The sequence below is a fragment of the Thunnus albacares genome, chromosome 5 (genome assembly GCF_914725855.1).
Source record: "Thunnus albacares chromosome 5, fThuAlb1.1, whole genome shotgun sequence".
Taxonomy (NCBI): Eukaryota; Metazoa; Chordata; class Actinopteri; order Scombriformes; family Scombridae; genus Thunnus; species Thunnus albacares.
Window position 1 is genome coordinate 25,353,453 of NC_058110.1, and position 13,704 is coordinate 25,367,156.

General features: G+C 37.2%; 1 protein-coding gene across 1 annotated transcript in view; it reads left to right on the plus strand.

Moving 5' to 3' along the window:
- Positions 1–8,356: 8,356 nt before the first annotated feature.
- The window catches only part of LOC122982286 (immunoglobulin-like and fibronectin type III domain-containing protein 1), a 28,097-nt gene continuing 22,749 nt past the window's right edge, over positions 8,357–13,704 (plus strand). The window contains exon 1 of the mRNA XM_044351472.1: positions 8,357–8,408. Coding sequence (XP_044207407.1) covers positions 8,357–8,408 — 52 coding nt within the window. The remainder of the gene's footprint in view (positions 8,409–13,704) is intronic.

A 13,704-nucleotide genomic window follows, 5' to 3' on the forward strand; every position in this document is an offset into this window, starting at 1 on the left:
TGGCACTGTACAGCGTACTCTGCGCAGGCTGTCTTTCATCCTGTCCTCTGCTGCTGATGTGATTCACTGCCTGCAGGTACCGCTGGTATAGAGAGAGAAGCTACTGAGAAGCTGAGAAGCTCTCAGCCAGTAACTCAATTTACAAGAATTTGCCAAATGTTAAGATACGTGGCAAACTCAGATAAACAGGCTACATATAGACAGCTTCCGTTGTGATGCGCTGCAGATGTGAAACATACAAGCAGTGGATGGGACACTTCAGGCAAGACAGTTTAAATTATCATTTTTCTACACGTTTATACTTGTTGAACAGGTGGTTTAATAAAGTACGTATTGGCTTTCCACTTGTGAGGGTTTTGTTGCACTTACAGTAATGAATGTCCCTTCTGAGTTTTCAATAGAATTGTGGAATGATTCGGTTATTTGATCTCCATTTAAAGGAGCTAGTTGTTTTAAATCAAGCCTCAAGGTGTAATACATGAAGCTTCTGTGTTTTAGTATTATTGTTAGAATCTGGAAAGTACACTCCTTTTCAACTGCCATTTGAAGGGGGATTGAGCATGGGGGAAAATACAACACTCAAGAGTTGGGTTGGGATGGCTGGCAGAGTAGACTGGAGGTAAGAAAGATGATGGCAGGAAGGTAGGTTGGTGCGAGGGGCCAGGAGAGGGCAAGGAAGCTAACTTTGGGATGTACTCCTACCCTAACAACCTGTGGTAGCAGTAACTACTACCCAGACTAAAAAGGTAGCTTGGGTTTATAACAAACTTTCCTCTTGTGACACCAAACCACTCCCAATAACAGAGTTGGGAAAAAGATTTTCAGCCTTGATTGGAATTGTCCAACAGTCTGGAACATCTAAACATCTCACTCATCAGATAATTCACTAAAAGTTTGTGCACAAATTTTACTTTATGCCAGAGCATAGATTAGATTAAAACTGGTTGACAGTGACTTATGTACTAAATGTCCTGGCTCTGCTAGCGGAGACCACTTACAGATGTTCTACTATCAAACCTTTGTAGGAATATATCAATAAGATTGTTGGCACTGTCATTGATAAAGACCTTCCCAGCTGCCCTGCTCTTAATCTTATTGGGTACAATCCAAATATATTGTTATCATTAGTGGGTAATATTAGCTGCCTCAACTGCTGCTAAGAAAACCATTATTAAGAACTGGTTTGAACCCACTATTGTCATGAAGAGAACCTGACTAACTTTTTTTCAGATGTTTATTTACTTGAAGGGTCCCCTGCCAGAATTAACGGGGCTAGAGCTCATACTGTGATCAACTGGTCTAAAGCTATCGAATTGACTTGTTATTGATTTTATTTATTTGGGATTTTAGTGTATTATTTTTTCTGTCTTTATTTCATTCTTTTCCCTTTTTGCATTTTTATTTACTCATAGTTATTTATTTATTTATTTTCTCACCTTTTTCCATTCCTGCTGACCAACTCCTTTTCCCAGACTGGAGTTCCCTATGTGCTTGGTGATCTACAGTTTTGTTTTGCATCATCTCAACAAACAATTGATCACCAAAAAAAAAAAAAAAATTCTCCATTAAAGAACACGGTGACACATTAAATGTAATTATGTCTTTTTTCCCACAGCGGTACCACCACAAAATAAATTCTGTGATACTAATGGAGGTCCTGTTTTTAATAAAACGGAAGCTTAAAAAGGTATTTTTATGAGGGGTTTCTTTCATCATCATTGAGGAGCAAAGGCCCATTATTATCACAGGATTATTTGTTGCCGTCATTCCCCAGCATTGCCTACTTAAGGCAGGAGCTGTAAAGAAGAGCTATGGTCTCTAAAGGGGGAGATATACAGCAAGCAGGGCCTCACATGACAAATGAGGAGCTGGGCCCGCGCTTATTTATGGCTACTTAAAGCTGTCAGTTGGAGATGATAAAGGGTGAGAGCTTGATTAGAAAGTGTTAGATCGGTCCAGTCCTTGTGACCCGCGACAGGAACAGATGAGCAGGGGAAAGGTGGTAATAGCACCGGTGAAACCGTTTTTTTCTTGACAGATTCACGGTTCACTCATTTGGGATTTTGGCAGACAAGAAAAAGATGACTGAAGAGAATATGGATGTCAGGTTGTCTTGAGAGGTGTGCCTGTGTCAGCTTTATTTTTTTTCAATCTAACCTACATTTGTGATGATTGACATCATGAGAAGAGTTGAATTGGGTGCCATGCCTCTAAAGTCATTGTCAAGTTAAATGATTCTGTGGTAGAAACAGAAATTGCAACGCGTTCACAGAATATAATGGCAGGGCAGCTGTAGCTCTCTTGGGTGATAGGTGAAGAAATTGATTTGAAAAAATCAATTTGCAATCACCTTCATTACTACATTATGACCTTTACTTGGACATTTCAAATGCGGTCTCTAAAGCACATAGTTGGTGGGGATGGGGTTGCCATTTCCCCATTCACTTTCCTTCCTTTTCCATTAAAATGACATTAAAATTTGGTTTAACAATGATGCAGAAGACCTGAATGCACAGAGGGTGATTTTATCTTTTGTAATCTTATTGCACATCTACAGAAGATGCACTAGAGAGGCTAATTTTTAAAAAATCCTTGTTGAGAATTTTGATGTGAAAATTAATACAATGCATATTGCTACAGCTATGGCATATAACCATCTAATAGCAGAGCTTTTAGATGTTCAAGTTATGGCCTCAGAATTACAGATGGCTTATCTGCCATCTTCTGTATTAAGTGGGTCTTCTGCGGCAGTGCAGTTAAGCAGTAGTTCAAAGACTGATAGGTAGGCACTCTCGACCCTTTTTTCCTAAATTGCTGCTGCTGTGCCATCTTGTTAAGTGGATGGTTAAGTATCATGGTCTCACTGAAGCGTGTTCTGTTGGTTGATGGACCCGGATTTGCTGAGAGATAAGGAGCCACAGACACCAGACATTACCGGCAACAATCTCACCAGTTTGATCATAACTTAAAATGCCGTGCAAGTTCATTCAGAGCCATTAAAAAAAAATAAAACTCTGCTGTTTCTTTTTTGAGAAGGATATTTGCAATAATCCTGTATTTTGCCTTCAGTTGATTAGTAGGCCTAAATAAATACAAATATTGCCCTTATTTAATCACAAGAGGCATGTGAATGGCTATTTTCTTCCTACTCTATATCTCCTTATTATTCATTTATTTAGTTGGCTGCATTTAATCATCATTGAAAGTTCATAGCCTCTATCTGTGATGAGCTTGTGATAAATAAATAAGGCACCTTAATTGTTTTCATTAACTTAAGAACACCCTCTGGCATAAAGGAATGGCCTCAAAGACATATAACTGAAAAAGAGAAAATACTGTTATATTTGTCCTCTTAAAAAACAGCAAGTCTTTCACTGGATTGACTTTCTTTCAAGATGATTGACAAGACGGACACAACAAGAAACTGGTGGGATCACCAGATTGTGGTTGAGCCATAAATACAGATTGCCCTTGAACCACATACTGTAGATAGCTCTGACTGTTCCTCTGAGTGGATTACCAGTAATAACCTGCTCCTCTGGCTAGTATCAGCCAGATCATGTTCGTGTATATACTGCTTTTGCCAGCAGCTCTGGCTCCCTTGTCAGTCACCACTGAAAACTGGAGACTTTGTGGTGTTTCATAAGTTACGACCCAAAAGTAGTTTCAGTGTCACTGTTATTGTCACTGTTGTTTAACTTTTGAAACATATAAAACACTGATTGCATTATTTTTTCCCCTAGTGTCAAGGTAATACTTAGAGGCATTCTTTATAAGTACAAGCCTTCAGAATGAGTTTGAAAATAGTGTGTCTGTGACACTGAGCCTCGAAGAGATGTTGATATTAACTAGGTCTAGGGCTTTTTACTACTGATAAATTTGTTGAGAATTTCCTCCGCAATTTCTTTTTTCAATTCATGGTTTTGTTAAAAAATACTGAAAAATGCCCATCACAATTTTCCAGAGCCCAAGGTGAAATCTTCAAATGTCTTGTTTTGTCCAATCAACAGTCCAAAACTCAAAAGGTATTCAGCTTACAATGATATGAAACAGAGAAAAGCAGAAAATCCTTCCATTCGAGGGGCTGGAAACACCACATTTTTAGTATTTTGCTTGAAAAGTTACTTGAACCATCAATCGATCGTTTAATATGTCAAAAGTTGCTGATTCATTTTCTGTTGATTAATTGACTAATCTTTTCAGCTCTACATTAATGTACTCAAAGTATACAGATGATAAAGAAAATGATAAATTGACAAATAAATGAAGAGTGCAGGATGTGAGATGCAGAGAGACTTTTTAACTTTATCTTTATGATACTCAGTTTACAATCATCAAAGGCTAAGAAAACAACAAAATATCAGAGACTTATGGGCATTTTTGCTTAAAAAATGACCTTGACAATTTATTATTTAAAATTATGTTCTCTAATGTTAACATTTTTAAAATGCAATTCACTTTTTTCTGTCTGAATATTGTATCTTGTTTATGTTATTTATCAAACTGCATTACTGGGTAAACTTGTTTTTCAGAGATTTTAGAATATTTGTAATCCACTGCATAAACCTGTCATAATGGCCAACATGGATTATGATTTTACAGTCTCTGTAGTAAAAAAAAAAAACTGTGGTAAAAAAAATAAATAAATAAATAAATAAATAATGTTTGTTCTTCCATGTCACAAGCTGTTTACACAGAAAAGAAAATTTATATCAGTTTGGATTTGCATTATGCTAATTATGTTGACCACTGTGGGTCAGTGCTGGTGGTCATGATGCAGTGCAGATGTCACGTACAACACCAGGGACAGGAGGCAGACGGAGCTTTAAAAATTAACACAAGGGGCAAGCACCTCTCCGTGGCTGTAGTTGCTGACTGCTGAGAATAGGAGAGAATGTTGATCTTGATTTTTGATGCCAAGTTTTGAGCCTACTCTTTCAGAAAGACATTGACAAGACAGTGACAGGGATTGTTCCTGAGGAGCAATGCTGTGCATGTATGTTTGTTTGTTTTTCCAACAAGCAACACCAATGTTTTGAGTGAGCCAATGAGGGCCAATTGTCTTGGAACCTCATTAAATTGTATTATGGGACACAGACACATACTTTCAAATAACAAATGCTCCCCCCATGGAGACACAATTTTTGAGAAATATGATTATATTTTCTTTCAGGTATAACTATTTACAGTACCATCTTTTCAATAAACAGTAAAGTATGTGGTTAGCCTGCTGTTACTGTTGGATTTACTGACCCTAAAAATCTAAGTCAGTTTAAGAAATGTATTCAGGTAATTATGTTATTTGTTGAAACTAGAGCTGCAATGCTTAATCTAATTAATCCATAGTTACCACCTATTAAATGAATCACCATCTATTTTGATAATCGATTAATCACTTCAAGTCCAAATTCTCTAATTCCAGCTTCTCGAATGTGAACATTTTCTGGTTTCTTTAGTCTTCTATGACAGTAAACTCAATATCGTTGAGTTGTGGACAAAGCAAGACATCTGGGGATGTTATCTTGGGTTTAGGGAAACCATGATTGACGTTTTTCAGCATTTTCTGACATTTTATGGACCAAACTAATCGGTTAAGGTAGAAGATAATCAACAGATTACTGGATAATGAAAATAATCGTTAGTTGAGGCCCTAGTTGAAACTGGTTTAAGATGTACAGGAGGAACACAGAAAATTGAAGAATTTGTTGTTGTTGATGAATTGGTAGAAAACCAGTGAGGATAAAACCTAAAAAATTAAAAGATGATTCAAAAGGGAAGCCAGAAGACCACGAAGCAGATACTTTTTTTTAAAAACATCATTTGATTATTGTAGGAGAGCTAAAATGGAACAGAAGTGAGTGCTGATAAAATCTCAGCAATAAGTAATATGGATTAGTTAATAAAAACTGTTGTATGTGATAATACTGTGTGTCAGAGGTGGTTTTAAGGTTGTTTCAAGGCTGCATACAGTTGCTGGGTCACAATTAACGAATAACAGTCTCACATTTCTCCAAAGAGCCTTTTTCAATTATCACACAGAGATAGCCTTGCCCTATCATCATTTAGTGCCGTTCTCATATCAAGCAAAATGAAAAAGCCATTCAGTGGATGGAAAACAGCCTGGAATTCAAAGACGAAAATTACTGAATTAAATCAGGATTAAATATAATGTAATTATATGTCTTCTTCCTTTTTACAACCTCCATTTTCTGCTCGGGTCCAGTTCAATTTATTTCTAGTTTCACCTGGTGAAGTAAATTTCTCTGAACCCAGTCGAGAAAGAAAAAAATGTTTTATTCCTACACATTGATCAAAAACCTTATGTCACAAATATATGGACCTGTCCTACATTACTTGATAACTACACCATAAAACATTAAGGAAAGGGAAGATTCTTCCAAATTTCATCATATAAAAAGTAACAGAAAGGGTACATTTACATGTTATACACCATAACTGCAAATGAAGGAAATCTACTACCATCTTGTGGAACCCATTGGAATAGAGGACCAAATTGATTTTTAATGCAAACGAGTCTAATCATCTGAAGTATGAGTCGAAAAGCAACCAAACACTTTTCCTTGCTTGATATGAGAACAAAACGTGTCTTTAATATATCAAAACAAATATTTCTGATCTTAATACGGTACATGCCCTAGTTAGCTTTGTTCTGTCTCAGTGAGCATTTACCTTTGTCAGCTTGAGCTAGGCTATATCATATTTAGTCTAATTGACACATAAGTTATTATTGTTGCCTGTTCTACTTGTAGACTGTAATATGTGCAGAGACAGCTATAGATGCTTATTAATAAAGTGCGGGGAAAAAAACTGTGTGGTGATTTGTCACAATCCAGATTTAACTGTGATGAGACTACATGCTCTGTATTGTATCTGATGTTGAGGACTGTGCCATGTTTATGTCAATCCCCAGCTCTTTGATATCACTGCGGCATGGTGTTTATCCTAGCTGGACAAAGACCAAGGCCACCTTTAAAAATCCTAATATTTTTGCAGAGGGGAATAGCATTGAATGCCATTCAGCCTCAGTATAAGCTCTTAGGTATGTACAGCTTTGTTGTGATTGGTCAGCTCTTAAGTACATGATTCAAATGTAGCTGTACCGGGGAGCGTACAGGCAACAATCAGAGTGCCAGCGTCTGAGTGTTTAAGGCACACAGATTATTTGTCGGTGAGGGGAATTAATCAGGCTTGGAGCCTTTGGAGCTGTGAGTAATGAGGATGGAGATGGGCCACCAGGAAGATGTGATGAGGATTTAGAATGCAATTCACGGCAGGGAAGGGCCCTATCTCAAAGAGATACAGGGCCTTTTTTTCTTCCTCTTTTTTTGCCGGTGGACAGAGACTCTTTAGTCATTTTCCCTCTCTTGTCTGATTTATTTCATTGAGAAGATCTTGAAAGTTAAATGAGTCCTCTAAATATCTTTTTTCACTGTATTGAATACAGACAAATACAATTCTATTTTATTTTGTGTGTATTTGTGTGCTAAAACATAATCAAATTTTATTTGTATAGCACCTCATACAAGTTAGTGAAATCCAAAGTGCTTTACAAAATAACAGACAAGTTGATAAGTTAATGTAAACATTAAAACAAACTTATGCAATTTTAATGACAGCATATTCAGCTATTTAGTATTTAGCTACAGTTGTGTATAACATTGAGAAGGAATGCATATGATCTAGTGCTAATTACTAATTCAGAAGGGTGGATATTTAAAGCTGCGTTGCAGAAGTGTGACATGTTGAGTGCAGAAGTCTGACTGAAGTGTTGTTAATGATTTCATCAAAGTGATGTAACAGCAACTCAACCAAAAGCTTACAGATATGTGTTTGTCTAGACTGACAACAATAGAACAGTAGTAGTAGTAACAATAGAGTAATTTTGACTGAATCAGTGTGCAGTAATCATACAGCACTACATCTTGCACTAAAATCTTGAAAGTAGTGCTTTCAGAGAAGGGCAAATCCCTGTCAGACTATGGATGGTTGAGCCCCAGGGAAAACTGAAACACACGACTGTTTCTTACATCACTTTTGTATTCTGTGGGACTATATTTTGATGCAATGTGTCTACAGAGTCAAAGAAGGAATTTTATCTCAGTATGACGCATGGTAAATCCAATCAGATTATCATCAATGGAAATTCATCGGTTTAACAATTGTGTTATAAAATTTATTTTTGAGTGTCCCAATATATTATTATAACACTGAAGACACACTGAGTCTAATAACTGATGCATTATCTTATCATAACTCTATACTAAGCCCCACCAACATTCATCCTTTTCTGTTGTTAATAATCTCATCTAAAATAGCTTTTCATTACTGAGCAAAGATGCCTGGGCTGTTTGGTCTGGAGCCCAGAATTGAGAGACTCAGAATACGTGGTACACATTTCACCAACCGCATTTCTTAGCAAACACATAAAAATGGCAATAGCACATGCATCTGGCAATCCTATCTTGTGGGAGATGGCAATACAAGAGATGTGAATGTCACAATCACCGCACCGTCATTGCTGTCTTCTACACATTCTGCCATGAGTTCAATGTGATTTATAAGCATCGGTGGTCCATCAGCGTTGCGATGGCCATATGAGAAGCACCTGATATATCAAAGCAATCATAGCTCCTTGAGCAGGCATGCTCTGTATAGCAATGATGAAAGGGTGATACCATATTGAATCTAAAACACAATGAAGTGTCAGGAAGCTGTGATAGCATCTGTTTACTGAAACAGTGGTGAGGCAGCCTAATTTTAGAGCTCTGAGAATATGTAGACGTAAACTACACCATCAATAAACTCATTAAAATTTTTATTTCTTAAGAGCAAGAAATAATGTCAGACTCTGTCCTCAGAATCACTTGATTGTTATTATAATAGCACCCAGCCAAGCAATCTGCGTGCCTTAGAAATTAAATTAAACAATCAGAAAGCAAATATCAAAACCTCAAAGCCCTCTAATCAAAATCCCAGACAGTCAGACCACGATGGAGACAAAGAGGTCAGACCAAAATGGAGACAATAAAAGTTGTTTTTTTTTTTTTTTTAATGCCCTCAAAGTCATTCTAGCAAAAACTTTACTCATAACCCTGGATAACCCTGATGTAAATGTAGTAGGTTTTCTATCTAAGCTGTTTTACCTAAATTCTTGTTAGAAGTATCAGAGCTTCATAACGCTCTATTAAATATAAAAAGGGGAACATTTTCTGCCTGGACAGAATTCTGATATACAGAAAAGTATATTGCTTTCCGGCGGCAATTTGGTTACTTACTATAAGACATGGTGCACAAATCTATTAAGGAAGTCCTTTTTCACCCAATATCAATATTTAATTAATGTCTTTAGATCTAAAATTAATAACCTGCCAAATGATCCAGCTACAGGCACATAAGTCTATTGAATAGTGGCATATTGCTAATGGCCACAGTTCTGGTGCCTTGCTTTTTATAATCACTCCATATCCATAATGACCAAACTGTCTTTATCAAATCCATAGACTCTACAGGTAATATGAGAACCTTTGACCAGCAACAATAATATGTTCAGATGCTAAAAAGGCTTTCGATAGGTTATACAATCTTGTTTTTTTTTTTAAACTTTATACTTTAATCCAACTGTCTCTATACAGTATTAACAAGGCTGTCCACTTTCCCTCCTACGCGTATTTAGTTTTTAGTATATTTAGTATATTTACAGAGCATAAAATCAAATGGAGTAAGTCAGCATTCATTCCTTTGGCCTTGGAAGAAACCTAGTGTTTTCTTAGATTTGGTGATGCCTCTTTTCACAACTTTTTCCCTGCAATCTGTTATCTCAGTCAATTTTGAGAATGTACTCAAGAACAAAGAAATGGTTTCTTTAATTAAGATGAATGCCCTTCATTATATCCAGTTTTAGCAGTTTTAGTTTTAAAAAGTTGTATTAGTCGATCCCAACAAATGCCGAAAGAGACTGAGTTCATAAGTTTTTTTGGAACAAGAAGATTCGTATCAAGACATCCATACTTGACAGAAAACTTTGAGCTGTTTGCATGGAATTTGTTTTAAGGGCACAACTGGTATGGATTTCTCGTCTGTAACTCTAGTGATGTACTACACATTACTCATCCATTGAAGCTAGACGACCAAGCCTCTGTTACTATTCCTCAAAACACTGGAAGGCATGAATTTGTACTTATCTCTCATTAGTTACATACATACTGTGAAGTATGCATGTCAGGATGGGGTTCAGAATCAGTAAATTTTCTTTTCTCTTACTTTTATTTTATTTTCTATCCTTCCTGTAGGCATTAATCTTGGTTTTTGGAGGAACTGTATGCTCTAGCTATCTTAATGGGGTAATTTTGGAGAATAGTTGTGTTTTATGTGAAAGATGATTTTGTTTATGTGACTAGTATATGCACAGTAAATTTGAATGTCAATACACAAAACAAAACACTGCAAACATTACTTGAATATATTCAAAAAAGCAAAATCAAAAGAATCAAGTAGAAATCATGGACAGAGCTTGTGGTGGCAGAGAGGCGGGGATGCCCTACTTAAGGCTTCTTTTTAAGAGACTGAGTTCATAAGTGTTTAAGTTTTTGTGGAATATCAAGATTCATATCAAGACATCCGTACTCGATAGAAAACTTTAAGCTGTATGCATAGAATTTGTTTTAAGGGCACAACTGATATATATTTCTCCTCTGTACCTCTAGTGTTGTACTACTCTTGTTAAACTGTTAAACTGCAGAAATTTCGCCAACAAGCCATTCTTTACAATGTATTTCTCTAAATCATAACCTTTCTCTGTCAAATATACTACAGGTACCAGTGCTCAAAAAGCCTGATAAGTTATTTCTGACTATTAGTGGCCTGGATTCATTGCCAGTGCACCTTAGTGAAAGCCAATTAAGAATATCTTCACTCCTTGTTGAAGACTGAGTGACAAGGCCTCAGCTGATGTGCTGTTGAGGTTTCCCTCAGAAGAGCAATCTACACAACAGAGAGGCAGGCCAGGCTGTCTAGTTAGCACCTCAGCGGCTGTACTCTGTGGTTCCCCATGACTGGAATGAAAGCTATGCAGCATGACATTTAATCAATATAAGGAGGGTAGGCTGAAGGGGTTTAATTCCTAATCCAGCTGGTTTATGTGGGCTCAGGCCCTATTCAGATGCATTAGAGGTACCGCACGTGGAAGGACAAGCATGACAGGACACTGGCACCATTCGGACCTTGTGCTAGTAGATTCTATGGCTGTCTTGTGGAGACAGACACAACCACTGAGTCAGAAGCCAGTATTTCAATCTATTCTTCAATCCACAAGCAGTGTCCATGGTGTGCCATTTCACTGAAACCAATTTGGTGTGACTGTCACGTATGCTTTGTTCAATTCAAAATCAGAATGCTGTTGTGGGACAGGATGTGCTTCTGTTAGTGGTGAAGTATGTTTAACTTATCACGTTTAAAATTTGGTTTAACTAATATTTATTTTTTCATTATGTTCATTTTTGTTTGAATAATGCTAAAGTGTGGGGGTCGGGATTCTGATATTTTAAACAACACTTACAGACACGCAAGTGGCCTGTGAGGCGATAACATCAGAAATCAAATTGGTGGATGGAATGGGATGGCACCAGACGAAATCCCATGTTGTTAGTCAAATCAAATGGGTTTATCCTCTGTGCAATGGCCATTTTAGGAGATCAGACTGAATTGTCAGACTTCTCTCCATCAATCTAAGCTGTACTGTCACTTTCAGATGTTTGGATCGGCTGTGCTTTGAGCTGAAAGCCAATATCAGGATGATAACATGTTTATGCTGAGTGTAATGCTAAAAGCATATAACATTTAGCTTTTTGTTGTGGATGGATGCGTGTATATCTTACTTAATTTCAGTCCATTCAGCAGTAGTCCCACTAGATCAAAGAGATGAACCAATGGACCAACAGACTGACAGACCAAACAGCTTTGCCATTTCTAGAGCCATGCTGCTAATGTGGCAAAAACACAAACATGTTTCCATGGAGAGAACATAACAGGAATTAAATATAGTTACCTCACATAAGGAAATTAGATCAGCAACTGCAAAAACAAAATGTGTTAAAGTCAGACATTGCTGTTTATCACCTGCTGCAGTGACTGCTTTTTGTCAATACTGTGTTATAGTTACACATTACAAGTGGTGCTCATCACACACTCTACAGGCAGAACACATACACCATTTGAATTGTTGTGTGATGAATGTAATAGACACTCTGGTACTTGACCTTGAGATCATTAATGCCTTGTTCTTCATTTGATCTTCCCTTTCCAAAGTCACAACTGCCTCAAAGCCATGACGAGAAGAGCTTATACCACATAAATGCCATAACCTTGATTATGTAATATGTCGTAATATAAGAAGAGGACTACATACAAGGGGATAAATGCCTTGTTTACAACATGTGATCTTCACTCGCAAGGCTGAGGTTCAATTCAGAATCCAACTGTAAATTTGTTTCAACATCATACCACCTTGAAGTTCCAACCAGATTACTTTATAAGCTTCACAGTGCTTGTCTGTACCAAGTTACCTGACAGCCGCCACCCAAGGTCACTATCAAATTACAATAGTTTATTATTCCAAATAATAAGCAGCTCTTAATGTTACACGTTTGAAATCACAGCCTGGGGTGACAGCTCAAACTCTAATCTGAATATTTTAAAATAATAACAGTTGAAAGAAATCTATTTGTCTGCATTTTTTGCTATTAACACTCTACTTAACTGGAACCGACAGTTATACGTGCATGCTATGTGTTATGTAGTATCTGTAAGAGTCAGATACCACACAAACAAGATGAACTCACCAATCATTTTCTTGTCAGCAACTGTTCTGTGGAAGATGAGTAGACTGTCATCAGTAATTACTGCAGTGAGACACAAACTTCACCACTAAGTTGTCATTGGTAGCCCTTCTCTCTCCCTCAGGCTATTCATCCCTCCTTACCTCATCCAATGCCCCCACCGCCACCCGCACCCCCATTCCCCCTTAATAATAACCCACCCGCTTTGAGCATCCATCTGCCTAAACAGAAGAAGCCTCTCCTTGACAGTCACTGTCCAGGCACAAGCTTGCAGGCAGAAAAATCAAAACGTGTTTCCCAAAGGATTTAATATCCAGTAAAACCCAGGAGGCAGCAAGTTTATACCACATCTGTAAACCAGTCTCAGAGTCTCAGTGGGATTGAGGACAGAGCTGTAGACAGGTAAACCACTCTTCATCTGTTTGTTTGTGTCTATATGTGACCAAGGGTACATCCTGACCATGGGTCAGCTTTCTCTTCTTTTATGATATCCAGGTGGATTACAGTTTATGAAATGATAGAAGTAGAACAACTAAGGGTTGCTCTAGAGAAGAATCAGATGTTTCTTCTTAAAAGGAAGACCGAATAAAAGAATTAATTTTCAATCTTTGTTCTGTACTGTATGCATGGTGATATATGAAAAAAATATCATTGTTACTTTGAATATGAACAGAGTAATGAAACATTCAGCTATAATAAAGATAAAATTGCTCTCTCTGTATCTCACTCCCTTGCACTCTTTCTCTATTTCTCAATTTACCGTTTTCTTTATCACCAGTCTACTTTGAATACATTGATGTAGAACTGAAACGACCCAAATTTCATCAGCAGCTATTGTCATTTCAAACGA